The 25,169-nt window shown below is 43.4% G+C and overlaps 1 protein-coding gene and 1 non-coding gene across 2 annotated transcripts; one reads left to right on the top strand and one right to left on the bottom strand.

Moving 5' to 3' along the window:
• Positions 1–17,036: 17,036 nt before the first annotated feature.
• On the bottom strand, positions 17,037–17,549 carry LOC103123115 (histone H2B subacrosomal variant-like). The gene has a single exon (XM_016192796.2). It carries the CDS (start codon positions 17,475–17,477, stop codon positions 17,064–17,066), a length of 414 nt encoding a protein of 137 aa, XP_016048282.1. The 5' UTR covers positions 17,478–17,549; the 3' UTR covers positions 17,037–17,063.
• Positions 17,550–21,151: 3,602 nt separating this feature from the next.
• Positions 21,152–21,258, top strand: LOC132541553 (U6 spliceosomal RNA). Its single transcript, XR_009552699.1, has one exon. It is a non-coding gene; the product is annotated as a U6 spliceosomal RNA (small nuclear RNA).
• The last annotated feature ends 3,911 nt before the right edge of the window (positions 21,259–25,169 follow it).

The following is a 25,169-nucleotide window of genomic DNA, read 5'->3' as shown; positions in this document are numbered from 1 at the left end:
CTATCTATCTATCTATCTATCTATCTATCTATCTATGTATCTCCCTCTCTATCATATCTATCTATCTATCTATCTATCTATCTATCTATCTATCTATCTATCTATCTATGTATCTCCCTCTCTATCATCTCTATCTCTCCCTATCATCCCTTCCCACTTGATTTCTGGCTGTCTCTATCCAATAAATAAATAAAGATAATACCCAAAAAAAGTATTAATGCATGGTGACAGTATGTGGGATACATTTTAAAATTATTTTCACTTATTTATTTATTGGATAATGACAATCAGAAATCAAGAGGGAAGGGGGAGATATAGAGACATCTGCAGTCCTGCTTCACCACTCCCAAAGCTTTCTTTCTGAGGGTGGGGGCCAGGGGCTGGAACCTGGGTTCTTGCGTATTGTAACATGTGCACTCAACTAGGTGCACCACCACCTGGTCCCTGGCATACAGTTCTTCCTCCCTCCCTCCCTCCCTCCCTTCCTCCCTTCCTCCCTCCCTTCCTTCCTCCCTCCCTCCCTCTCTCCCTCCCTTCCTTCCTCCCTCCCTCCCTCTCTCCCTCCCTTCCTTCCTTCCTCCCTCCCTCCCTTTCTTCTTTCTCCTTCCTTTTTCTTTCTACCCTCCCTCCCTTCTTTCTTTTTAAGTCTCTCTTTTTTCTTTATAATTTTTGTATTATCTTTATTTATTTTGTTGGGTAAGGACAGCCAGAAATTGAAAGGGAAAGGGGGTCATAGAGAAGGAGACAGAGACACCTGCAGCCCTGCTTCACCACTTGTGAAGCTTCCCCCCTGCAGGTGGGGAACTGGGGGGCTCAAACCTGGGTCCTTGTGCCCTGTAATATGAGTGCTTAACCAGCTGTGCCACCACCTGGCCCCATTTCTTATGTTATTTTGTGATAAAATTTTTAATATATGTGAAATGATGATACGCATAGAACATTTTATCTAAAATATTTGATTCTTAATACAAATTAATTTTAATTAATTTTTAAGTCAAAATTTAATTTTAAATGTAAATTTATACATTGGCATTTAGGTGTTTCCTCTGACATTTCCTGTAATTTGCAGAAATCATATAAGAAGCCAAATGCCGCTTCATGATTATGATTTGTATGAAACTCAAAACACTGGTTTATGAATCCTACCAGTGCATCTGCAACTACATAGGAAAAGAATCAGAACTATTTTCTTGTTAGTGATGGGTTCATCTGTAGCTTCATGTGAAAATAGAGTACTTTACTTTTTTTAAAAAAGTATTTTATTTATTAACTATTGGATAGAGATGGAGAAACTAAGAGTGGAGGGGAGAGATAGAGAGGAGAGAGACAGACACTTGCAGCCCTGCTCCACCGCTTGTGAAGCTTCCCCCCTGTAGGTGGGGACCAGGGGCTTGAACCTGTGTCCTTGTGGATTGTTGTTTTTTTTTTTTTAATAATTTATTTCTTTATTGGGGAATTAATGTTTTACATTCAACAGTAAATACAGTAGTTTGTACATGCATAACATTCCCCAGATTCCCATTTAACAATACAACCCCACTATTTCATTCATCATCCTTCATGGACCTGTATTCTCCCCACCCACCCACCCACCCCAGAGTCTTTTACTTTGGTGTAATACTCCAATTCCATTTCAGGTTCGACTTGTGTTTTCTTTTCTAATCTTGTTTTTCAACTTCGGCCTGAGAGTGAGATCATCCCATATTCATCCTTCTGTTTCTGACTTATTTCACTCAACATGAATTTTTCAAGGTCCATCCAAGATCGGCTGAAAACGGTGAAGTCACCATTTTTTACAGCTGAGTAGTATTCCATTGTGTATATAGACCACAACTTGCTCAGCCATCCTTGTGGATTGTAATGTGAGTGCTTAACCGGGTGTGCCACCACCTGGCCCCAAATAGTGTACTTTTCTGTGAAAAGGCATCATCTTTCCTTTTTTTTTTTTTTCTCTTTCTTTCTTCCTTTTTTTTTTTTTTTTTTTTTTTAAGGTCAGAGCCCAACCCTAGCTTTAGCTGGTGCAGGGACTGAACCTGGGACCTTGGAGTCTCAGTCATTAGTCTTTTGGCATAACCATTCTGCTGTCTGCTCTGTCCACATTCTTTGTCTATTTCTCAGTCTATGGGTATGTATTATGCAATAAGGAAGCAGACTCCCGCCTGAGATGGGAGGTTCTTTACAGAGTAGCAACCACACCCGCAGGCCTGCTTTCTTGCAGTGCTCACGTGCACAGTCTTAGGTAGTGATTCATGGACAGAGTTTATGGCCTGTGTTCCAGGAGTTCTTGGCTCAGTGTGAACATCTGGATTTGTGCAGATACCATATTCAGCCTCCAGGGACTGGTGGGCAAAGCAAGCCTCCTCCATGCCTCTCCCCTCACCACTTCTGCCATTTCTAGCCACTCTTGCCGTTGTTGTTGGCTTTTTTCCCTCCTCCCTTAACCAGAACACTGCTCAGCTCTGGCTTATGGTGGTGCTGGGGATTGAACCTGACTTTAAAGCCTTGGGCATTAGAAATTGTTTGCATAATTATTATTTTATCTCCCTATCCCTCTAGTACTTTTTGGAAGAATATCCCGGATTCAGTCTGTGTAGTATAAAGTAAGTTGTGGTTTATTTTTGCAGTGACACTAAAAACTTGTTTATTATGACAAGTTTTACTCATACTTCAAAGTAAGGAGAACAGTATAATGAAGTGTAATAAGTATAATAAGTAAATGAAGCCCAGCTTCAGTGATTTCATGACTTGCTTCTGCCTCTGCCTCTCCCCACTTTCCTCAGTCCTAGATTACTTTTAAAGTAACACTCAAATATGAAGCCAGTCTGTCCATAGATATTTTAATGTGCATCTTTTTTTAAGTCACATATATTTTTCCTTAAAGATTTAAAGCATTCAACATTATAAGGTTATTGTTTAGTGTAAGAAAAATATTTAGTTGTTGAAAAAGTCATTACAAAAAACTATGCATAGAAAATATAGGAAAAAATCATCATGACAACTCAACAGTTAACAGGTGGGGAGGCTGCGTAGTCAGATTTGAGCCCTGGCACCGCACAGGAGATGCTATGGCAACAGAGGAATCTCTGACACTGTGGTGTTTCTGTCTCTGACTCTCCAGGGGAATGGTGATATTGCACATGTGTGGGGTCCCAGTTTTACATTCATACACAAAAGTCATCATTTACATTTCTCTATTTATCTTGATTTATTATTATTATTATTATTTTATTTATTTTCCTCTAGGGTTATTGCTGGGGCTCGGTGCCTGCACTATGTACCCACTGCTCCTGGAGGCCATCCCCCCTATTTTTGTTGCCCTTGTTGTTATTATTGATGTTGTTGTTGTTGGATAGGACAGAGAGAAATTGAGAGAGGAGAACATAGAGAGAGGGAAAGAAAGACACTTGCAGACTTGTTTCACCACCTGTGAAATGACATCCTGCAGGTAGGGAGCTGGGGCTTGAACCAGGGTCTTTATGCTGGGTGGTGAGCTTCAGACTATGTGCGCTTAACCCGCTGAGCTACTGCCCAGTCCCATTCTTATTATTATTTTATTTTTACCAGAATACTCCTCAACTCTGGTTTATAGTGGTGCAGGGGACTTTGGAGCCACAGGCAAGAGAGTTTCTTGGCATAACCATTATGCTATGTACCCCTGCCCTATCTTAATTTTTGTTTGTTTGTTTGAATAAATATCAATCAGGATCCACGGCCTGGTATTAGCTGGCATGCCTCTTAAATCTTGGTGTGTGTGTGTGTGTGTGTGTGTGTGTGTGTGAGAGAGAGAGAGAGAGTACAAGCACTGCTTGGTCATTCTTGGAGCTTGACTGCACTTTAACACTGAGTTGTCTTGCATCAAAGTAAAAGATTCATGGGGAGTGTTCAGGCCCTGGACCGTGATGGTAGAGGGGGACCTTGGAGGGGGTTAGAGTGTGATGTGGGAAACTGAGAGATGTCACGCCAGGACCAACTACTGTGTTCTGCTGTCGACGGTAAACTATTCATCCTCCCAATCAAAAAAATCAGTGGGGTTTAACAATATTTATATACTTTTAAAATATATTTTTCCCATATTTGGGAGCTACACTCTTCCCCATCCAGCTTTCTAGTCCTTCTTCCAACTCTGCCACCATCTTTTCAGACAATACCTTGGGTCTACCTGCATGTTAGCTGTCAGACTCAGGTATAAACTAGTAAAGTCATGGGCCCTTGGGAATAGACCTAAAATAGACCTACTAGCTTTTCCAAAATGGAGACCCCTTTTCTTTTTTCTTTTCTTTTCTTTCTCTTTCTTTCTTTTTTTCCTTCCTTCTTTCTTTCTTTCTTTCTTTCTTTCTTTCTTTCTTTCTTTCTTTCTTTCTTCCTTCCTTCCTCCCTCCCTCCCTCCCTCCCTCCCTTCCTTCCTTCCTTCCTCCTGCCCTCCATCCCTTCCTCTCTCTCTCTCTCTTTTCCTACTAGAGCACTGAGCAACTCTGGTTTATGGTGGCACAGGGGATTGAACTTGGGACTTTGGAGCCTCTGGCATGAGAGTCTCTCTGCATAGCCATTATGCTGTCTACCCCTGCAGTGCATCTCCTCCTCTCTGGAACTGACTACTCTCCAAAGTAGTCTTTCACGAAGGTGGTGTTTTGGGACAGCAATCTACGTTTCTTGACTTTTTCAGCAGACAGAGGCAGAAACTTTCAAAATTACATAGTAAATTTATCTATTTATTTTAATTTCTTTATTGGGGAATTAATGTTTTACATTCAACAGTAAATACAATAGTTTGTACATGCATAACATTCCCCAGTTTCCCATATAACAATACAACCCCCACCAGGTCCTCTGTCATCCTTCTTGGACCTGTATCCCTCCCCCCCCCCCCCCCGAGTCTTTTACTTTGGGGCAATATGCCAATTCCAGTTCAGGTTCTACTTGTGTTTTCTTTTTGATCTTGTTTCGCAACTTCTGCCTGAGCATAGGAAATTTATGGTGAAAATGTCTGATTCAAATGCAGGATGACAAGGTTTTTATTTAATATTGCCAACCTTACATCATTTGTGATCTTTCTCCCATGATGAATCTAGTTGGTTTACAAAGACACTAAGATCACTGCTCATTTGCTTTGCTCCACAAATTGTTGTCAAAAGGGTAACAGTGCAGCACCTTACTCATAATACACTCATGCAAAAGCAATTATTTATCTAGATCTTTATTCTTTAAATATTATATGTGATTTTTGTATACATACATATACGTAATATACATATACACAAAATATGTACATTTACTGTGGCTAGGCCTGTCTGAAATTAAATTAAACATGGCATACACAGATGCAGATGTATGGTGATAAACACGATTTACATAATGGCATAATTAAGCCTTCAATTTAAAAAAACAGAAAATAAAGAAATTAAATCAAGCTAGAAATAAAATGGAGGTGGGGGACTGAGTGGTGGTGCAGCTAGTTGAGCGCACATGTTACAGTGCACAAGGACCCGGGTTCAAGCCCCTGGTCCCCACCTGCAGGGGAAATCTTCATGAGAGGTGAAGCAGGGCTGCAGGTGTCTCTCTGTCTTCATCTGTCTCCCACTTCTCAGTTTCCCAATCAAATAAAATAAAGTTATTTTAAATAAATGTTTCTTAAAAAAGGATAAATCAAGACAACATTTTAGTAGACTACGCTCACTCCTCGTGACATTTAAAGTGCTTTGGGATACTCCCTGCAGGCCTCAGCCTCAGCCCCGGGAGTTCTCAGCTACAGACACTCCCAGGTGGGAGCGGGGATTTTCCAGAAGGGGAGCCCAGAGCCCTTCCTCCCCCTCACTCACCAGCTCATAAGGACAAGTGCCCAGCAATACACTTTTATGATTGGTTGTATAGGTCTTTTTTTTTTTTATGTTTTACTTAGTTTATTATTTTAATGAGAAAGTGTAGATACAGAGAGAAAGAGATACCAGAACACTGCTCAGTTCTGGCTTATGGTGGGGCTGGGGAGTGAACCTGGGACCTCGGAGCCTCAGGCTTGAAAGGCTTTTACATAACCATTATGCTGTCTCCCCAGCCCTGTGTAGGTCTTTTTTAAAAAATTTAATTTAATTTTTTAGTGGTTAATTAACATTTATTAAAGGTATAGTATGCATAATCTTATTTGATCTTCACAATAGCACTGAGAGGTAGATAAGTATATAATTTACACATGAGAAATCCACATACTTAAGGGGCTAGTTAAGTACCTTAATCACGCAATACAGCTAGTGACAGTGCCAGGCCTGGAACCAGCCTTGTGTAGGTTTTTTTCTGTCTTTGGGGTCCACCTCACTATGATTTATACACTAAATTAGTCTGCGGCCATACCACCCTGAACACACCCCATCTCATCTGATCATACACTAAAATTATAGTGCTGTAAAGGTCACCTGAAATCATCATTTTATTTAAGGTTTTTGTTTTTGTTCTTTAGAATAAATATTTAAATTGAATTTTGCTTTCTACTCATATAAAATATCTCCATGACCTCAAAGTCAAATACACAAAATAAACTGTTTGGAGCAGTGCAGCACTGCTCCCACTTCACTTCCCCATAAATAATTTCAAATGTTATTTCTGATTAATTATTCCACAACTGTATCTTCTTAGTAGTTGTAGGAGTTAATGCTGTTAACTGGGGTGCCTCAGTGGCTGGAGCAGGGGTACGACTTGCTTGACCGAGGCCCCAGGTCTTGTCCCCAACACGCCGACACGCCGTACACCAGCCAGAACAGTGCTCTGCCCTGTGTCTGTTTGGGTGCATCTCTCCTTTGTGAAAGAAAGACAGACTCTGGTGACCCCTGTGACTCAGCAAATAGAGTACAGGACTGTAGTATTCGTGTGTCCCAGTCTTGATGGCCGGGCCCTGCAGAGGACAGAGTGATGCTCTGCTTTTTAAATAAATAATTAAAAGTAAAAGCTACGCTTTATATGCCTGGTTTAGTTATCAGCAAATGATTGAAGTAGCTGTGGCAACCTAAAGCTGTAGACTCCAAAAGTGAGTAGGGAGAAGGAAGCTGGAGATGGTGCCTTCCTGATGGGGTGACAGTGGTTACGATCTGAGCACTGAAGAAAGCCTGCTATTTCTTTCTTTCACTTATTGTTTTTTTTTTTTTAATTTTTTTTTAACCAGGGCGTGGCTCAGTTCTGGTTTATGGTGGTGTGGGGTTTAAACCTGGGACTTTTGGAGTCTCAGGTATGAGTCTTTTTACATAACCATTATGTTATCTACCCCCACCCAGCCTACTATTTCTTTTTGTTTGTTTTTTTTGTTTTACCAGATCCCTGCTCAGCTCTGGTTTATGGTGGTGTGGAGGATTGAACCTTAGACTTTGGAGCCTCAGGCATGAGAGTCTCTTTGCAGAACCATTGTGTTCTCTATGGTTGATTTTTCTTTTTTATGATTATTTTTTTCTCATAACCAATACTTTTTCAGTTGGTTATAACATTTCAGATACTTCTTCAAGATTAATTCAAAAGTCTTACCTTCTGTAGGAAATCAATGTTTTTCCTTGGAGTTTCCATAAGATATTTTGAAGTGTTCACGTTGCTGTAGGCATTTTGCTTTGGAAAACGAGCCACTATCATTCTTTAATAGGAATATTTTATCATAGTTCTCCAAAAATCAAATTACTGTCAGATTTTGCCTTTTCTCGCTAGTAACATAATTGAATGTAATGATGTTTTTTCCCCATCAACTTTTCTCCCTGCTTTTTTGAAATTAATTTAGCAGACTTTGCAGCTTAGTGTGCCACCTATATGGTGCTGTGATGTGGGCTTGGGCCTGAGACCATGATGCTCCTGGGTGTTATCACCTCTAAATGGGCACAAATGTAACTGAAGTTGAAAAGTTCCAGAAATGTGCTTGAGCTTGACACTGGAGGATAAGGCACGTGGTGGGGGCCTCTGTTTTGGAATGACTCACTCCCTGAACTGTCCGGCAAACTAGCTGCCACGTGTGGGGGTGGACTGGGGGAGGGTGTTCAGTGTTGTCTGGTCCTAATCCAAGGAGCCTGTGGAGGCCTCACACCAACAAGCAATTCTGGGGAATGAGCAGAGAGCCTGACAACTCAGCTCAGTTCTGATCCACTGTCCTTGGAGACAGCATCAGTTTCTACGGGTAAAGGACTCTGATCCCCAGACTGTCCTCCACTTCAAACATCTGTTGCAAACCCAAGTTATTACTGGTGTTTCTGACCAGCAAATCAAGATGCTCCCAAGACACCTCCTTCAGTTTGGATTATTTTGTTCAAGAGGCTCATAGAACTCAGAAAACCGACTTATTCACCAGCTCACCAATGTGTCACAAGGGATCTAGGCCAGGAGCTGTCAGACAGAAGACATGCATAGAGCGTGGCCGGAGAATGCATGGACTCCCAAGCTTTGCCCCAGGGTGCCACTCCCCTCAAGTCTTCACAGACTCCCTGAGTTGACTCTCTGAAGTGCCTCCTCTCTAGACGCCATAGAGGCTTCATGCCTTAGGTGTCATCGGGTCTAGGGCAACTGCTGGTCAGTTGGTAATGTGTTGTATGCTTTACATTGAGTTGTTCTAGCTCTCCCCCGCCAAGAAAATTGGATCAGTCCTGCTAATTTCGCGGGCCCGCATGGCCCCGCCCCAAGGAACCCCGAGAGGGTTCCAGAGTTCCAGAGTTCGAGAGTTGGAGAGTTAGAGAGTGCTTGGCGCCGCGGGGGAAAGAGGCAGTAGAGTTCTGTTTGGTGATTAGTTTGTCTTAGTTTATAAATCGTTGTTCCTGAATAAAGAAATACAGCTTCCCTGCCCAGCCGTATGTCTCTGGTCGTCTCTGTTACCTGCCCGTGAAGCTAGCCCGGCCAGCTAGAGCCTCTGAATTTTAACAACAAATGGCGCCCCATGTGGGGCGCCATTTGTTGTTAAAATTCAGAGGCTCCAGCGTGTTGGCATCGGGCTCCTGCGTGTTGGCATCGGGCTCCTGCGTGTTGGCGTCGGGCTCCTGTGTGCTGGTGTCAGCCTCCTGCGGGCTGTGGGGCTGCGGGGCTGTGGGCGCGGTGCGCGGGGTTGTCTGGGCACGGCCGGCTGGCTGGCTGTTCCACCAAGTGGAAACAGCAGCTCCGCGCCTCGCCTCCCGCCCGCTGGCTATTCCCGCTGGCTGTTCGGAGTTCACCCAAGCGAGTGGAAACCACAGAGTGGTCCATAGATAAATGTTCCAGAAACAGCAAAACAGTCTCGTGAAGAAAGAGCAGAGGCCTTTGGAGATCTCTTCACAAGCAGAAGAGAAGGCCACAGTACATAGGTAGCCAAATTGTCTTCACTTATCTGAGAGATGTGCAGGTCAGCCCCACGTTGGGCGCCATTTGTTGTTATGCTCTAGCTGGCCGGGCTAGCTTCACGAGCGGGTAACAGAGACGACCAGAGACATACGGCTGGGCAGGGAAGCTGTATTTCTTTATTCAGGAACAACGATTTATAAACTAAGACAAACTAATCACCAAACAGAACTCTGCTGTCTCTTTCCTCCGCGGCGCCAAGCACTCTCTAACTCTCCAACTCTCGAACTCTGGAACTCTGGAACCCTCTCGGGGTTCCTTGGGGCGGGGCCAAGTGGGCCCGCGAAATTAGCAGGACTGATCCAATTTTCTTGGTGGGGGAGAGCTAGAACAACCCAATGTAAAGCATACAACAGTAATGGACCATTGGCAAGTGAACTCAATCTCCAGTGCTTTTCTACTTTCCAAAAATCACCAGTTGAGCCCTCTTATGTCGTGGAGGGGACAACGCAAAGTCATGAATACCAGGGGAGGGAATCTGCAGAGGACCATATTTGGAACTACCGCACGAAGCAGTACTGTTTGTTTTTTGAAGGTTTTTAATTTTTATATTTATTTATTTATTATTGGTTAGAGACAGCCAGAATTTGAGAGGGAAGGGGGAGATAGAAAGAGAGACACCTGCAGTCCTGCTTCACTACTCATAAAGCTTTCTCCCTGCAGGTGGAAACCGGGGCCTTGAACCTGGGTCCTTGCACATTGTAACATGTGCGCTCAACCAGGTGCATCCACCTGGCCCCTTTTTTTTAAGTTTTCTTTTTTTTTTTCTTTTTTTTTTTTTTTACCAGAGCACTGCTTAGCTCTGGTTTATGGTGGTGGAGTGGATTGAACCTGGGACTTTGGAGCCTCAGGCATGGGAATCTGTTTGCATAATCCCTGCCCTTTTTTGAAGTTTTTAACTACAGTGACCCAAATACAGATGCGTCAGACCAAGATAAGGGTAAAAATTAAATTCTTTTCAGTTAAAACCTTAGTAAGTCAGGTCAAGTAGTGGCTCACCTGGTCGAGCATACTCCTTGCTGTGTGTTTGGTTCAGCACAGGAGCCTGTGTGACCTCTGAGTCCCTGTCTGTCTGAGCTCACAGTCTATGGACACAGCTGGGAACATTCTAGGCTGCATTCACTGCAGGACCCGTCTTCCTTGAGTGGATCTGATGCTTTAAATCACACATTCTAAATTACTAATTACCAATATGTGACCTCTGGCCTTTCTCTGCCTACTTCCCTGTTAGATGATAGTGGAACCTCTGTGGAGTTGACACACAAGAGTGATGTGTAGCTCAGGGCCTTAGCTCTATGTAAGTCAGTTGTTTCAAATAATTTATTTTTGGTTTATTTTTCCATGAGATTCTAGATTTTTTGTTGTTGTTGTTGTTGCCTCCAGGTTTATGGCTCAGTGCCTGCACTATGAACCCACTGTTACTGGAGGCCATTTTTTCCCCAGTTTGTTGCCCTTGTTGTTACCCTTGTTATTGTCGTCATTATTGTTGTTATCATTGCTGTTGTGGGATAGGACAGAGAGAAATAGATCGAGGAGGGGAAGACAGAGAGGGGGAGAGAAAGTAGACACCTGCAGACCTGCTTCACCGCCTGTGAAGTGACTCCCCTGCAGGTGGGGAGCCAGGGGCTCCAACCAGGATCCTTACACCGGTCCTTGTGCTTTGCGCCATGTGTGCTTAACCCGCTGTGCTAATGCCTGACCCCCGAGATTCTAGATTTAGAAGGATGGACATTGTCTTTGTTTTCTCAGCATCTTTTGCAAAGAAAGTGCTCATGACTGTGAATATAAAATGAACATGCAAGATACTGTACTTAATGGTACACTCTTATCCCCAGTAATCCTGACACATTTAATTCCTACAGAAACAAGCTATCACTGAAAGTTATGAGTCATTTATTTATTTATTTTGGGTAGAGAAAGAAATTGAGGAGGGAATGGAGAGATAGGTAGAGAAAGAGAGACACCTGCAGCCCTACTTCACTGCTTGTGAAGCCCCCACCCCAGATTGGGACTGGGGGTTTGAACCTGGGTCCTTGTGCACTGTAATGTGTGTACTCAACCAGTGGCACCACTGCTTGGCCTCATACATCTTTAAATAATTACAGTTAAGGGAAAGCATGTATGTTCTTTGCCTATATAATTTATGAGATTATACTTTTCATTTCCAAGCCAAGAGAAAAGCAAAATCTTTTTTTTTTAGTTTCTTTTTTTTATTTACTTATTTTATTTATTTATTCCCTTTTGTTGCCCTTGTTGTTTTATTGTTGTAGTTATTATTGTTGTTGTTGTTGGATAGGACAGAGAGAAATGGAGAGAGGCCGGGAAGACATAGAGGAGGAGAGAAAGACAGACACCTGCTTCACCGCCTGTGAAGCGACTCCCCTGAAGGTGGGGAGCCGGGGTTCCAACCGGGATCCTTATGCCGGTCCTTGTGCTTTGCGCCACCTGCGCTTAACCCGCTGCGCTACAGCCCGACTCCTGAAAAGCAAAATCTTAAGTCCTTTACTGAAGCATCCATGGTTTACAGGTCAGCTGTTGACACGGGTGCAGCTTCTCATCCCCCGGAGGTGGGTGCCCAGTCCAGTCCATCTGCCTGGCTCCACCGTCACGCACCAGGACCCAGCGCCCTCTTCACCTGCTCTCTTTCCATTCTTCCTGGAGTCCCCTGCTTTAGCTCAATGCACAACACTCAGTCTTAGTGGCATTTTGTGTTTTCCTTTTCTGTCCTTATTTCATAAAAAAAATTTTTTTTTTTTTTAATAGAGCCCTGCTCAGCTCTGGCTTATGGTGGTGTGGGGACTGAACCTGGGACTTTGGAGCCTCAGGACGAGAGTCTCTTTGCATAAACTTCATGCTATCTACCCCCATCTGAAGAAGGTAATTTGATTTTAGAATTTTATTTCTTGAGTGCTTTGTATCACAGAATTGTCACTATTTTTGTTTGTTTATTATTGAATTGAGAGGGTAGGAGGAGTTAGAGAGGGAGAGAGACAGAGAGACACCTGCAGCCCTGCTTCACCACTTGTGACGCTTCCCCCCTGCAGGTGGGGACCAGAGGCTTGAACCTGGGACCTTGTGCACTGTAATGTGCCACCTGGCCCCTATTTTTGTATTTTAAGTAATGCTTTAAAAATCATATAATGCATATAATAGACCAAGGCAAGTCCTTTCCATCTGTAGTACATGTGCCTGAGAAAGGGTGGCTAAGTAGCTTGAAACTTCATTTTATAGCAACATCTTCTTATGAGATAAGACATCCATCTGCTTCCATTTCCAGATATGCTTTTATTTAATAAGTGTGCAATCACTTGCAGACTAACTACATTGTTTTGTAGTCGATAATCTTCTGGATGTCTGTATTAGAATTAGGTCTGACTATGAATGATAGAAATCTAAAACAACAGTGACTTAAATAGGTTAGAAATGCATTCTTCTCTCACAAACACACAGGCAAGTCCTGAGCCGGAATGGCAGTACAGTCGTCAGAGACCACAGGACTTTCATTTTACCACCAGCCATCCTTAATTTTCAGGCTTCAGATCCTAGTTTTAAAATACCTGCTCCAGCTTCAGTCTTCGTGTGCTCAGTCCAGCTGGCAAGAAAGAGGTAAAGGGGGGAAAGAGGATGGTTTTGTTTAGGGACATTCCTGGAAGCTGCATGTAATTCTTCATTTAAAGGACCTGGTCACATGGACACATCGCATAGGGAGAGCTGCGGAACAATCTTCTAGGGGCCGGGCTGTGGCTACTTGCTTGGCTGAGCACACACATTACCGTGTGCGAGGACCTGGGTTTGAGCCCCTGGTCCCTCCCTGTGGGAGTAGGGGGACACTTCACGAGAGGTGAAGCAGGGCTGCAGGTGTTTATCTTTCTCCCTGTCTCCTCCTCCTCAGTTTTTCTATCCTATCAAATATAATAGAGAAAGAGAAAAAAAAAAAGAAAGGAAAAATGACTGCCAGGAACTGTGGATTCATAGTGCCAGCACTGAGCCCCAGCAATAACTCTGGTGGCAAAAACAAAACAAACAAAAAACCCAACAAAGCAATCTTTGAAGCTAAAAACTGAGAAGTCTATTTCTGAAAAGGGATACTATAGGACTACTCCAATTGTTCAACTTTGTTTTTGCTTTTTAATTGTCTAAGGTTACTGGAAAAAAATAGGTAAAATAGCCCTAATGGTGTCAAAATAATACATTGTGATAACTGTGGCCTTTTATGACTTCCTTAGCTAGTCTAAGACTTTTTTTTTTCAGGGGAGAGTGCAAATGCAGTCCCCTAATCTAAGACTTTGTAAATTATACTTTTAAAATGTATTTATTATCAGATAGAGACAGAGAAATTGAGAGGGGATAGGAAGGGAGAGAGAGGAGAGAGAGAGGAGAGAGAGAGAGAGAGAGAGAGCTGTAGACCTGCTTCACCACCTTTGAAGCTCCCCTGAAGGTGGGGGCCAGGGACTTAAACCCGGGTCCTTGTGCACTGTAAAGTGTGCATTTAACCAGGTGTGCCACAGCCTGCCCCCCCAAACTTTTGAACCTTTCCTTTCTTTCTTCCTTTCTTCCTTCCTTCTTTCTTTCCTTCCTTCCTTCCTTCCTTCCTTCCTTCCTTCCTTCCTTCCTTCCTTCCTTCCTTCCCTCCTTCCTTCCCTCCTTCCTTCCTTCCTTTCTTTTCTTCTTTTCTTCTTTTTATTTTCCTTTTTTTACCACAGCACTGCTCAGCTCTGGTTTGTGGTGGTGCAGGGGATTGAACCTGGGAATTTGAAGTCCTAAGCATGAGATTCTTTTTGCAGAACCATGATGCTGTCTATCCTACTATTGTTATTGCGGTAAACTGAATGTAACACAAAGCTCGTCATGTTAACCCGGAGTGCACAGCTCCGTCACACTGTGTGCACCTCCATCATGCAGCCATGACTCCAGATGTTCACAGAACACAGCATGTGTCTACAGCGGACTCTTTCAACCCTGCCGAGTATCAGCTCCACCGCTTACACAGAATATAAGCTCAGCCAAGTTATTTATTTCTCTGCGTCCCAGTTTTCTCGTGTATGAGAGGGGGTATTTAATCCTCTCAGAGTGACTGAAGGGATAGCATAGATTAATCTGTGTAAAATACTGGGCATATCTAAGATGATCTGTGTCTTAGTTGCTACAGTGCAGTTAACAGCATTGCTCATAATAGCAAAAAAAGGGGGGAGGGGAGAAAATAATCAACAGAGGGTGCAGATGGATAAGTAACCTGGTGTAGTCGTATTATGTAGTGAAATAATGAAATATACTTACATAGTTTATACTTGATATATATATAATAACCTGGTGTAGTCATATTATGTAGTGAAATAATGAAATATACTTACATAGTTTATACTTGATATATATATATACAATAACCTGGTGTAGTCGTATTATGTAGTGAAATAATGAAATATACTTACATAGTTTATACTTGATATATATATATAAAATAACCTGGTATAGTCATATTATGTAGTGAAATAATGAAATATACTTACATAGTTTATACTTGATATATATATATATATATATAAAATAACCTGGTGTAGTCGTATTATGTAGTGAAATAATGAAATATACTTACATAGTTTATACTTGATATATATATATATATAAAATAACCTGGTGTAGTCGTATTATGTAGTGAAATAATGAAATATACTTACATAGTTTATACTTGATATATATATATAATAACCTGGTGTAGTCGTATTATGTAGTGAAATAATGAAATATACTTACATAGTTTATACTTGATATATATATAATAACCTGGTGTCGTATTATGTAGTGAAATAATGAAATATACTTAGTTTATACTTGATATATATATATAATAACCTGGTGTCGTATTATGTAGTGAAATAATGAAATGTACTTACATAGTTTATACTTTATATATATAATAACCTGGTGTCGTATTATGTAGTGAAATAATGAAATATACTTAGTTTATACTTGATATATATATATATAATAACCTGGTGTCGTATTATGTAGTGAAATAATGAAATATACTTACATAGTTTATACTTGATATTTATGTAGCATATTTGCTATATAATCTTATACCTATAAATACAGATTACATTTATGGAGGTCTTTCTCATGTTTGTACATATACCTGAGGTATGAATCTTGGAAACAATGTGAAAGGCAGACAGAAGAACACACTCAGTTGTGTCCCTATAACAGAATCAAAATTAAATCCATCCTGTGGAAGCCTATACATAGGTGGCAAAAGCACAAGGAAAATCAAGAGAATGAGAAAGCAAAGAGTGGTTAGGCAGATGGAGTGGAAAACATCCCCAGTGACCCGGGAAGTGGTGCAGTAAATAAAATATTGGATTTTCAGGTATGAGGTTCTGAATTCAGACCCTGGCAACATGTGACTGAGTGAGGCGCTGGTGTTCTCCCCCTTCCTTCCTCCTCCCCTTCCTCTCTCCTGAATTTCTAAAAGATGAGAACTCTTCCAGTGACATTTATGAAGTTATTCAAGTTTATAAAGCATAATAGATACCTGGGTGTTGTTACTTTTTTTTTTAGGTTATATTTATTGATTCATGAGAAATGATAGGAGTGAGAGAAAGAACCAGACATCACTCTGGTACATGTGCTGCCGGGGATTGAACGGAGGACCTCATGCCTGAGAGTCCAATGCCTTATCCACTGCGCCACCTCCTGGACCACTGTTGTTATGTTTTAAGTATAGAACAATAAGTCACAGTGAACCAAATTTAAATGAAAAGACAAATGTAAATGTAAAGATGAAATGGACATAGTGGAAATTCAGAGAAAAGAGAGACAAATGCAATCAATGACATGTTCTACAGAGGCTTCAGTGAAGAGCTTCACTGCTTGGCAACAGGTTTTGCTCTCAGGAAGAAAGCGCTTTTTTGATGAAAGTTCATCAGTGTTGGTGTACTTCTGATCAGAATTTGCCAGTGTATGTTGGTGGTGGATGTAGTGTGGAACCTCACCATTGTAATCTTATAACCTTGTAAACCATTACTACATTGCTAATAAAAATTAAATGATATGACAGCACCTCCAAATCTGTGGGACCTGAGGGTCAAAGGAGCTAGCTTAAGTCACTATCTACTCAGTTAACAATACTTTAACAGTATAGTAAGCACTATATGCAATGACACATAAAACACATAGGAAAATCAGCCCCAGGTGGGAACAGGGAGGGAACAGAAGCCAGAGAAAACTATTAAGATGATCAAAGTTTAAAAGGGGACCAGGAGGTGGCGGTGCCCCTCATTAAGCGCACACATTGCAGTGCACAAGGAGCCAGGTTCAAGCCCCTGGTCCCTAAAGCTTCATGAGTGGTGAAGCAGGGCTGTAGGTATCTCTCTGTCTCTTCCTATCTATCTCTCCCTTCCCTCTCAATTTCTCTGTCTCTACCAAATAGTAAAGAAAACAAAAATATTTTTAAGGGTGGGTGGTAGATAGCATAATGATTATGCAAAGAGACTCTCATGCCTGAGGTCTAAGGTCCCAGGTTTAATCTCCCACACCACCTGTAAGAGCAGAGCAGTCCTCTGGTTAAAAAAATAAATAAAAGTCTGTTATCTCTCTTTTTAAAAAAAGGGTGAAACAGCAAGAAAGCATTTCTTCTCTAGAACTATGAGAAATTGGGGAAAAAAAACCAAACCAGAAAACACAGCTATGCTATAAAAAAAGAAGAGTGAATTCAACATTGATGTGATCATTTGGGTAGTAAGTTTGATTTACTTTCCCCAACGTTTAATCAAGCTGGTACATGGAGTTAAGGAGTGGACATAACGGTGGACAGCTTCACTTCCAAAGGCCACGGCATACTTGGCAAGTTTCGCAGGCAACAGCAGATACACTGCCTTCTGGATGTCTTCAGGAGTGAGGGTGCAGCGGTTTCTGAAGTTCATCAGGTTGCAGGCTTCCCTGGAAATGCGCTCAAAGACGTCGTTGATCAGACTGTTGAGGACGTCCAAGGTGCCGGACGCTATGCCACTCTGGGGAACCACCTCCTTCAGGACCCTGCTGATGTAGAGTGAGTAATTCCTGTGGCCCGAGTAGGTGCTGAGATGGGATTTCTTTCTGGAGATTTCCTTCTGACTGTTCTGTCTCTTGGAGCACCTGCTTGTCTTGATGATGAATTTGGCCATGGTAGATGTTGCTCTCCTTGCCAGTTGTGTGTGGAGAGGAGAAGGGCCCAAGGATGGGCTGGGGGTGGGAGGCTCTCATATTCATACCTGCAGGTCACAATCAGAGGTCAGGTGCTTCTCCTTGATTGGAGGTTACCCCACTTATGTCACAATCACTGAGCAGTGCGACTGGCCCACTGAGGGAAAATCTTGGTCAGACTAAAGCTTTTCTGAGAAAATATGGGTGTTGCAGCAGGATCGAGTTTCTTTTCAGGGCAAAAAAGAAGAATGCTGTTTCCGTTGTTGTTAAGTATTTTATTTATTTATTTTGTTGAGTCAGAGAGAAGTCAAGAGGGAAGCGGAAGATAGAGAGGGAGAGGAAGAGAGACACCTGCAGTCCTGCTTCACCACTTGCAAAGGTGGGACCAGGGGATTGAACCTGGGTCTTTGCTCATGGTAACTAACATGTGAGCTCAACCATTTCCACCATTATTTGCCCCCCCAATAGTACTTATTAAATACATTTTTTCTTAATAATTTGTAATGCATATATACAACATCTTAAAAATCATACAGGTTTCATGGAATTGGGGGTTGATGGAAATTGAGTGGAAAGGAATAGAAAGAAATTTTTTTGACAGGGTGAGAAATTAAGAGGCAGAGGGGGGGAGAGACAGGAGAGACAGCACAGTACTGATGACAGGGCAAACTCTGTCTGTAAAGGTATTCATAGGCCTTGCCCAAAGACTCACTTGGACAGTCTGCTGCTGTGCCATGTGTGCAACTCAGGTTTGAGCCCAGCTCCCACTGCCTGGAGGAAGCTTCTGTATTATGGTCTGTTTCACTAATGTGTGGGCTGAGTGCACACGTTACAGTGCACAGGGACCCGGGTTCAAGCCCCTGGTCCCCACTTGCAGGGGGAAAAGCTGAGAAGCAGGGCTGCAGGTGTCTCTCTGTCTCTCTCCCTTTCTATCTCCCTCTTCCCTCTCAATTTCTGTCATATCAAATAAAATGCAAAAGATAAATAAAAAGTAAATTATTACAAAACAAACACACAAGTGAAAAACTATTTATGCTGCTACCATGAAAGGGGCTTACCTATGAGAGGCAGAGGCTGGGCTGTGTGCAGTTTCTGGAATGCTGTCTGGACTGCTTCCACTTTTCCTACCACTCAAGAGGGGAAATCGTATAAGGTGAGCATCATGTCCTCACGGGTAGCCCTCACTTAGTGATGGGCTCGGTCCCTAAATGCCAGTCAGTAAGCCATTTCATCAGTAAAAGAGGAGCCACCCCTTCCTGGTACTTTGGGCATGAGGCACTGTATTGGTAGTGGGTTGGTCAAGCACCTTTGTATCATTTATAACGTTTTAAAATGCTAATTTTGTGGAGCACTGTATAATGCTTTATAGTAAAAGTGGTCAATAAAGTACTGCCCATCCCTGTTCGGGCGCCAGAATGCCAGGCTAGCTTTGCAGGTGGGAGACAGACGACCAGGGACTCATGGCTGAGCTGGGAACGCAGTTCAATCTTTATTGATGAGCAGGAATGCAGTGCAATCTATCTAATCTCTCTTCATTAGAAAATCCTGTCCTTTATATCTCCTGAGGCGGAAGTGTCAGGAAGAGGAAGTACCTAGGATGGGGGTGGGGAGAAGGAAAATAGCGGGAACCAGTGGGGATTAAATGGTGGAAACAGGATGTGACCAGGAGAGGGGGCGCAGTGGAAAAAGAGCGAGAACCAGTGGGGATTACACGGTGGAAACAGGATGTGACCAGGAGAGGGGGCGCAGTGGAAAAAGAGCGAGAACCAGTGGGGATTACACGGTGGAAACAGGATGTGACCAGGAGAGGGGGCGCAGTGGAAAAAGAGCGAGAACCAGTGGGGATTAAACCAGTGTGGGTCTCAAACAAAACAGTGATTATGTAAATAGACCACAGCGTTAAGCAATGCAAGCGAACCTAACGTGATGATCAAAACAGAAGGGGTCTTAGAAGCAGAATTAGAAGCAGACCAACAAAGTACTAACTATAGTCAATAAAGTACTAATATGTAACTGTTTTAAAGATTCATTTTTTTGTATTATCTTTATTTATTGAATAGAGACAGCCCAGAATCGAGAGGGAAGTGGGTGACAGGAAGGGAGAGAGACACCTACAACCCTACTTCACCACTCATAGTCTTCCCACTGCAGGTGGGGACTAGGCTTGAACCTGGGTCCTTGTGCATTGTAACATGTGCATCAACTAGGTGCGCCACCTCCCCACCCAAGTACTAATATGTAGATGAAAAATGCTAGGATAGTGTACACCAACCAACTGTTGGATTGAGACTGAAACAGAGAGATGGTTGAGATGGGATGCTTGAAGCTGGCTGGGGAGGCAGCATAATGGTTCTGCAGAAGACCTTCATGTCTGAGCCTCCGAGGTTCCAGATTCAAACCCCAGAACCAGAAAAGCCAGAGCTGAGCACTGCCTGAGTGGCTGGCTTTTTCTCTCTCTCTTTCTCTCTCTCTCTTCTCTCTCTCTGTTTCTCAGTTTCTCTTTCTTTCTAAGCAAACAAACAAATAAAATATTTAAAAAAGAGGGTGAGGGGATAAATAGTGGTTATGCAAAGATACTCAAGCCTGAGGCTCCAAGGTCCCAGGTTCAATCTCTGGCACCACCATAAGGCAGAGCTAAGCACTGTTCTGGTAAAAATAATGTAGATAATAATAACAATTAAAAATAAAAATAGAATGCTTGAAGTTGAGCTGGGGAGACAGCATAATGGTTCTGTGGAAGACTCTAATACCTGAGCTTCCAAGGTCCCAGATTCAAACCCCAGAACCACGACAAGCCAGAGCTGAGCACTGCTTTAGTCTCTCTCTTTGTTTCTCTCTTTTTCATAATCAAACAAATGAATAAAATATTTTTTAAAAGGTGAGGAGACAGCATAATGGTTATACAAAGAGACTCAGTGCTGAGACTCCAAGGTCCCAGGTTCAATCCCTCAACCACCATAAACCAGAGTTGAGCTGTCAGAAATAATACTGACAATAATAACAAAAATAAAATAAAAATAGAATGCTTGAAGTGGAGCTGCTGCACTGCTGTTTCTCCATGGCCAAAGCTTTCGTTCTTTGCCACACCACCACCCCTCAGGGAGATACTGGCCACGTGGAGGGTGGTCAGTAACCAGCAGGTCACTAAGTGGGCACTAGCAGTACAGGGAGGCCTTAGCTGACAGGCAGCTTCTGTAAGTTGCCTGTGCTTGCTAGTAACACATTCAGCACCCTGATACTTCCACTATGTTTTGGGGTGATATTCACAGTAAGTTTGTGCTAATCCAGTCTTCAGACCCCTTGGAAAATGCCTAAAATAGACCTACTAGCTTTTTCCAAAATCAAGACCCCCAAATCTCATCTGTTACACTCTTGCCTTTATGTTCCTGATTACTAAACAATTTGTGCTGCTTTCTATCTCACTGCCTTTCAGCCACCAAGTTGCGGGTGCTACCATGACTCCATCCTGACCTCCCTGAGCAGACGCCCTCACCCATGTGTCCTGGAGCCTCCCCTCCCCAGAGCCCTGCCCCACTAGGGACAGACAGACACAGGCTGGGGGTGTGGGTCCACCTGCCAACACCCATGTCCAGCGGAGAAGCAATGACAGAAGCCGGAACTCCCACCTCCTGCTCCCCGTAAAGATCCTGGGTCTGTGCTCGCTTCTGCGGCACATATACTAATATTGGAACAATACAGAGAAGATTAGCACGGCCCCTGCGCAAGGGTGACATGCAAATTCGTGAAGTGTTCCAATTAGAAAAAAAGAAAAAGACCCTGGGTGCGTGCTCCCAGAGGGATACAGAATAGGAAAGCTTTTTTTTTTTTTTTTTTTTTTTTTTGCCTCCAGGGTTATCACTAGGGTTTGGTGTCTACACTACGAATCCATTGCTTCTGGAACCTGTATTTTCACTCTTGTTGCCCTTGTTGTTTATCATTGTTGTTGCTGCTGCTGTTGTTATTACCATCGTTGTTGTTGGATAGGACAGAGAGAAATGGAGAGAGGAGGGGAAGACAGGGAGAGAAAGACAGACACCTGCAGACCTGCTTCACTACTCATGAAGCAACCCCCTTGCCAGTGGGGAGCCGGGGGCTCGAACCGGGATCCTTACGCAGGTCCTTGCACTTTGTGCCACCTGTGCTTAACCTGCTGCACTACCACCCGGCCCCCAGGAAAGCTTTCAAGGGAGGGGATGGGACACGGAGCTCTGGTGGTGGAAACTGCGTGGAATTGTACCCCTCATCCCATGGTCTTGTCAATATTTCCATTTCATAAATTTTAGAAATACGTCATTAGTTTAATTATAGCACAGCTTGATTTGCTTCATTTAGAAGCGGCTGCCAGGTGGAAAACATTCATTTCCCATTCTTCACTTAGCTGTGCAGAAGACCTTTCCCTTCCCTTCCCTTCCCTTCCCTTCCCTTCCCTTCCCTTCCCTTCCCTTCCCTTCCCTTCCCTTCCCTTCCCTTCCCTTCCCTTCCCTTCCCTTCCCTTCCCTCGACTCCCTTCCCCTTCCCTTCTTTCCCCTCCCCTCCCCTCCCCTCCACTCCCCTCCCCTTCCTTTCCCTTCCCTCTTCCTCTTCCCTTCCCTTCTCCCTTTCTTTTTCTTCCTGTTCCTTTTCCTCTTCCCCTTGCCTGACTGCCTCCCTCCCTCCCTCCCTCCCTTCATTCCTCGTTCCTTTCTTCTGTCATCCTTGGCATCTTACCACCAGGGTTGTCACCTGGACTTGATATCTACACAGTACCAATGATCCTGGAGGATCTTTTATTAGTAGTTTTAGATGGCAGGTGAGAGTCATGGAAGAAGGGAAAGAGGTAGAGAGGGGGAGAGACAGGAGGAGGAGAGACACCATAGTACTACTCTGCTCCTGAGGTCTCCACCATGCAGATGCTCTGAGGTCATGCCAGGGGCTTGAACCCAGGTCCTCACACATGGCAGGTATGCATCCTACCAGATGAGCTCTCTCCCAGCCACAGATTCCGGTAGTGTCACATTCCTAGCCTCTCCCCTGCACCCTAGGGCCATCTTGCCTACAGCTGATGAGGGGCATCTGACTGAGGTAGCTGGGCCCTGAAGGCTGTACCCTGCCTGCACTGGCACCTGACACAAGTAGCCGACATGCCTAGTTCACAGGTGCTGTGTCAGGAAGCCTGTGCTGCCCAGGTGCGGCTACGGATATTAAATGTGCCGGTGGCAAGGGTTGTATTGTTGGTCCTCATCTTTCGGATCCCTCTGACTCTCCACAGTGGTTCCGCACTTGTGTGGAGAGAAAGGTACAAGTGGTCCGGGAGGTGGCGCAGTGGATAAGGCATTGGACTCTCAAAATGAGGTCCTAAGTTCAATCCCCGGCAGCACATGTACCCAAGTGATGTCTGGTTCTTTCTCTCTCCTGTCATTTCTCATGAGTCAATAAATAAAATCTTTAAAAGAGAGAGAGAGAGAGAGAGAGAGAGAGAGAGAGAGAGAGGAAGGTACAACAGATTACAATGGCCAAAGACAAAGGGCTTTAAAGCCAAAATGAGGGCCCCAGGTGGTGGCACCTGTCGTAAAGCTCCTGCATTACCCTGCTTGAGGAACCAGGCTCAAACCCCTAGCCCCCTCCTACAGCAGGAAGCTTCACGAGCGGAGAAGCAGGGCTGCAGGTGTCTCTGTCTCTGGCTATCTCATCTCAATTTCTCTCTGTCTTATGAAATATAATAAAAGTAAGATTAGAACAAATAAAAAAGGCCAAAATGATAGGCTATACCTTCAAATACTGATTTCTGAGGATGTTCAGTAAGTGAGGAACACTGGCTCCATAACATTTCAGGTTACTTTAGAGTCAACCTCAAGTCTATTTTAAAACTGAATGGATCCTTTTAAGCATATATGAGTTTACTACTGAATGCTGCTCTTTCTCCACTCCCTTCCTTCTCCTCTGGATGGTTTGGGCAGGGCAGCACGTGCTAACACGATGACCTTGAAGAGATACCCACTGGATTGTCAGCTGACCCTGCAGTGTGTCTGAGGATGCCGCAGCTGCCACATCGTAAGGAAAACGTGGCATCTGAGGGCAGGCTCTCGGTCCTGAGAGCGCAGGTTCAGACTTTGATGTAAACTTGTTTCTGCATATTTAAATTGAGGTCAACTTTGCAAAAAAAAAACAAACTAACAAAAATCAAGTCTTTCCATTTTCAGCAGGGAACAGAGGTAGGAGAAGTGAGGAGGGTGGCATGAGGTGTGTGTGTGGGCCTCACCTGCCTCTTATTTCTGCCTCTGGGGGGATGCAAAACCAACAAGCAGATGTATAAGCATTCCACATTCTCCTTTCTTGATATAAGACGACTCTCCGATCCATGCCATTTCTCTTTGACTTCACTGCATCTTCTCAGTCTCTGAGACGGAGACACCTGCTGTCACCAGAGCAGGGCCCTTTCTGTCTCCTAGCAGGGTGACCTGTGTGTCCTGCTTTGACTAATCTGAAAGTTAAGGATATTGCTCTCAGGTGGAGGGAGGGAGGAAGGGAAGGAGGAGGGGGGAAGAGTTAGAGAGAGGAGGATATACTAAGATTAACTTTATTCAGAGTAAGAGCTTAATAAAGGAATTAACCTTGAAAATAGGTAAGGGGGTCGGGTGGTGGTGCACCTGGTTGAGCACACATCTTAAAACGCAAAAGGACCCAGATTCGAGCCTCTGGTCCTCACCTGCAGGTGGAAAGCCTAGCAAGTGGTGAAGAAGGGCTGCAAGTGTCTCTCTGTCTCTCTTCTTCTCTATTTCCCCCTTCCTCTTGATTTATGGCTCTGTCTATCCAAAAACAAATAGAGAAGGGGATCGGGCGGTGGCGCAGCAGGTTAAGCGCAGGTGGCGCAAAGCACAAGGACCGGCGTGAGGATCCCAGTTCGAGCTCCCGGCTCCCCACCTGCAGGGGAGTCGCTTCACAGGCGGTGAAGCAGGTCTGCAGGTGTCTGTCTGTCTCTCCCCCTCTCTGTCTTCCCCTCCTCTCTCCATTCCTCTCTGTCCTATCCAACAACGACATCAACAATAACAATAATAACCACAACAAGGCTACAACAACAAGTGCAACAAAAGGGGAAAAAATGGCCTCCAGGAGCGGTGGATTCATGGTGCAGGCACCGAGCCCAGCAATAACGCATAAATAAATAAATAAATAAATAAATAAATAAATAAATAAAATAATAAAAAAGGGAAAAGAAAATAGGAGGAAAATGTTCAGTCTTGACTAGGTTTCTCACAAATCTGTTTGTACCAGAAAATGGAAAATGCATGGGAGCCACAGAGAGAAGAAAAAATTTTAATTTTATTTTGAGTTCTGGTTCATATATTTTACTTGAGCATCAATTTACTACAAATAATAATTAAATCCCCCAAACCTATAGATTTTTTGTTGCAAAATAAAAATTCCTGTTGCTATAATGAGGGGTCATGATAAGCACATGGAATAAGAATGAAAGTTGCCCAAGTGCACAAGGTTGGGAAGTTGTGAAGCTTGTAGATCACTGGAAACCTACTAAGATGCTCAGGCTGGAGCTTTATTTTTTAAATAATTTATTTATTGATTCATGAGAAAGATAGGCAGAGAGAGAAAGAACCACACACCACTCTGGTACATGTGCTGCCGGGGATTGAACTCAGGACCTCATGGTTGAGAATCCAGTGCTTTATCCACTGCAC

Source organism: Erinaceus europaeus, chromosome 11 (genome assembly GCF_950295315.1).
Source record: "Erinaceus europaeus chromosome 11, mEriEur2.1, whole genome shotgun sequence".
NCBI lineage: Eukaryota > Metazoa > Chordata > Mammalia > Eulipotyphla > Erinaceidae > Erinaceus > Erinaceus europaeus.
The sequence above is the reverse complement of the archived record's forward strand: the minus strand, read 5'-3'. Positions and strand labels throughout refer to the sequence as shown.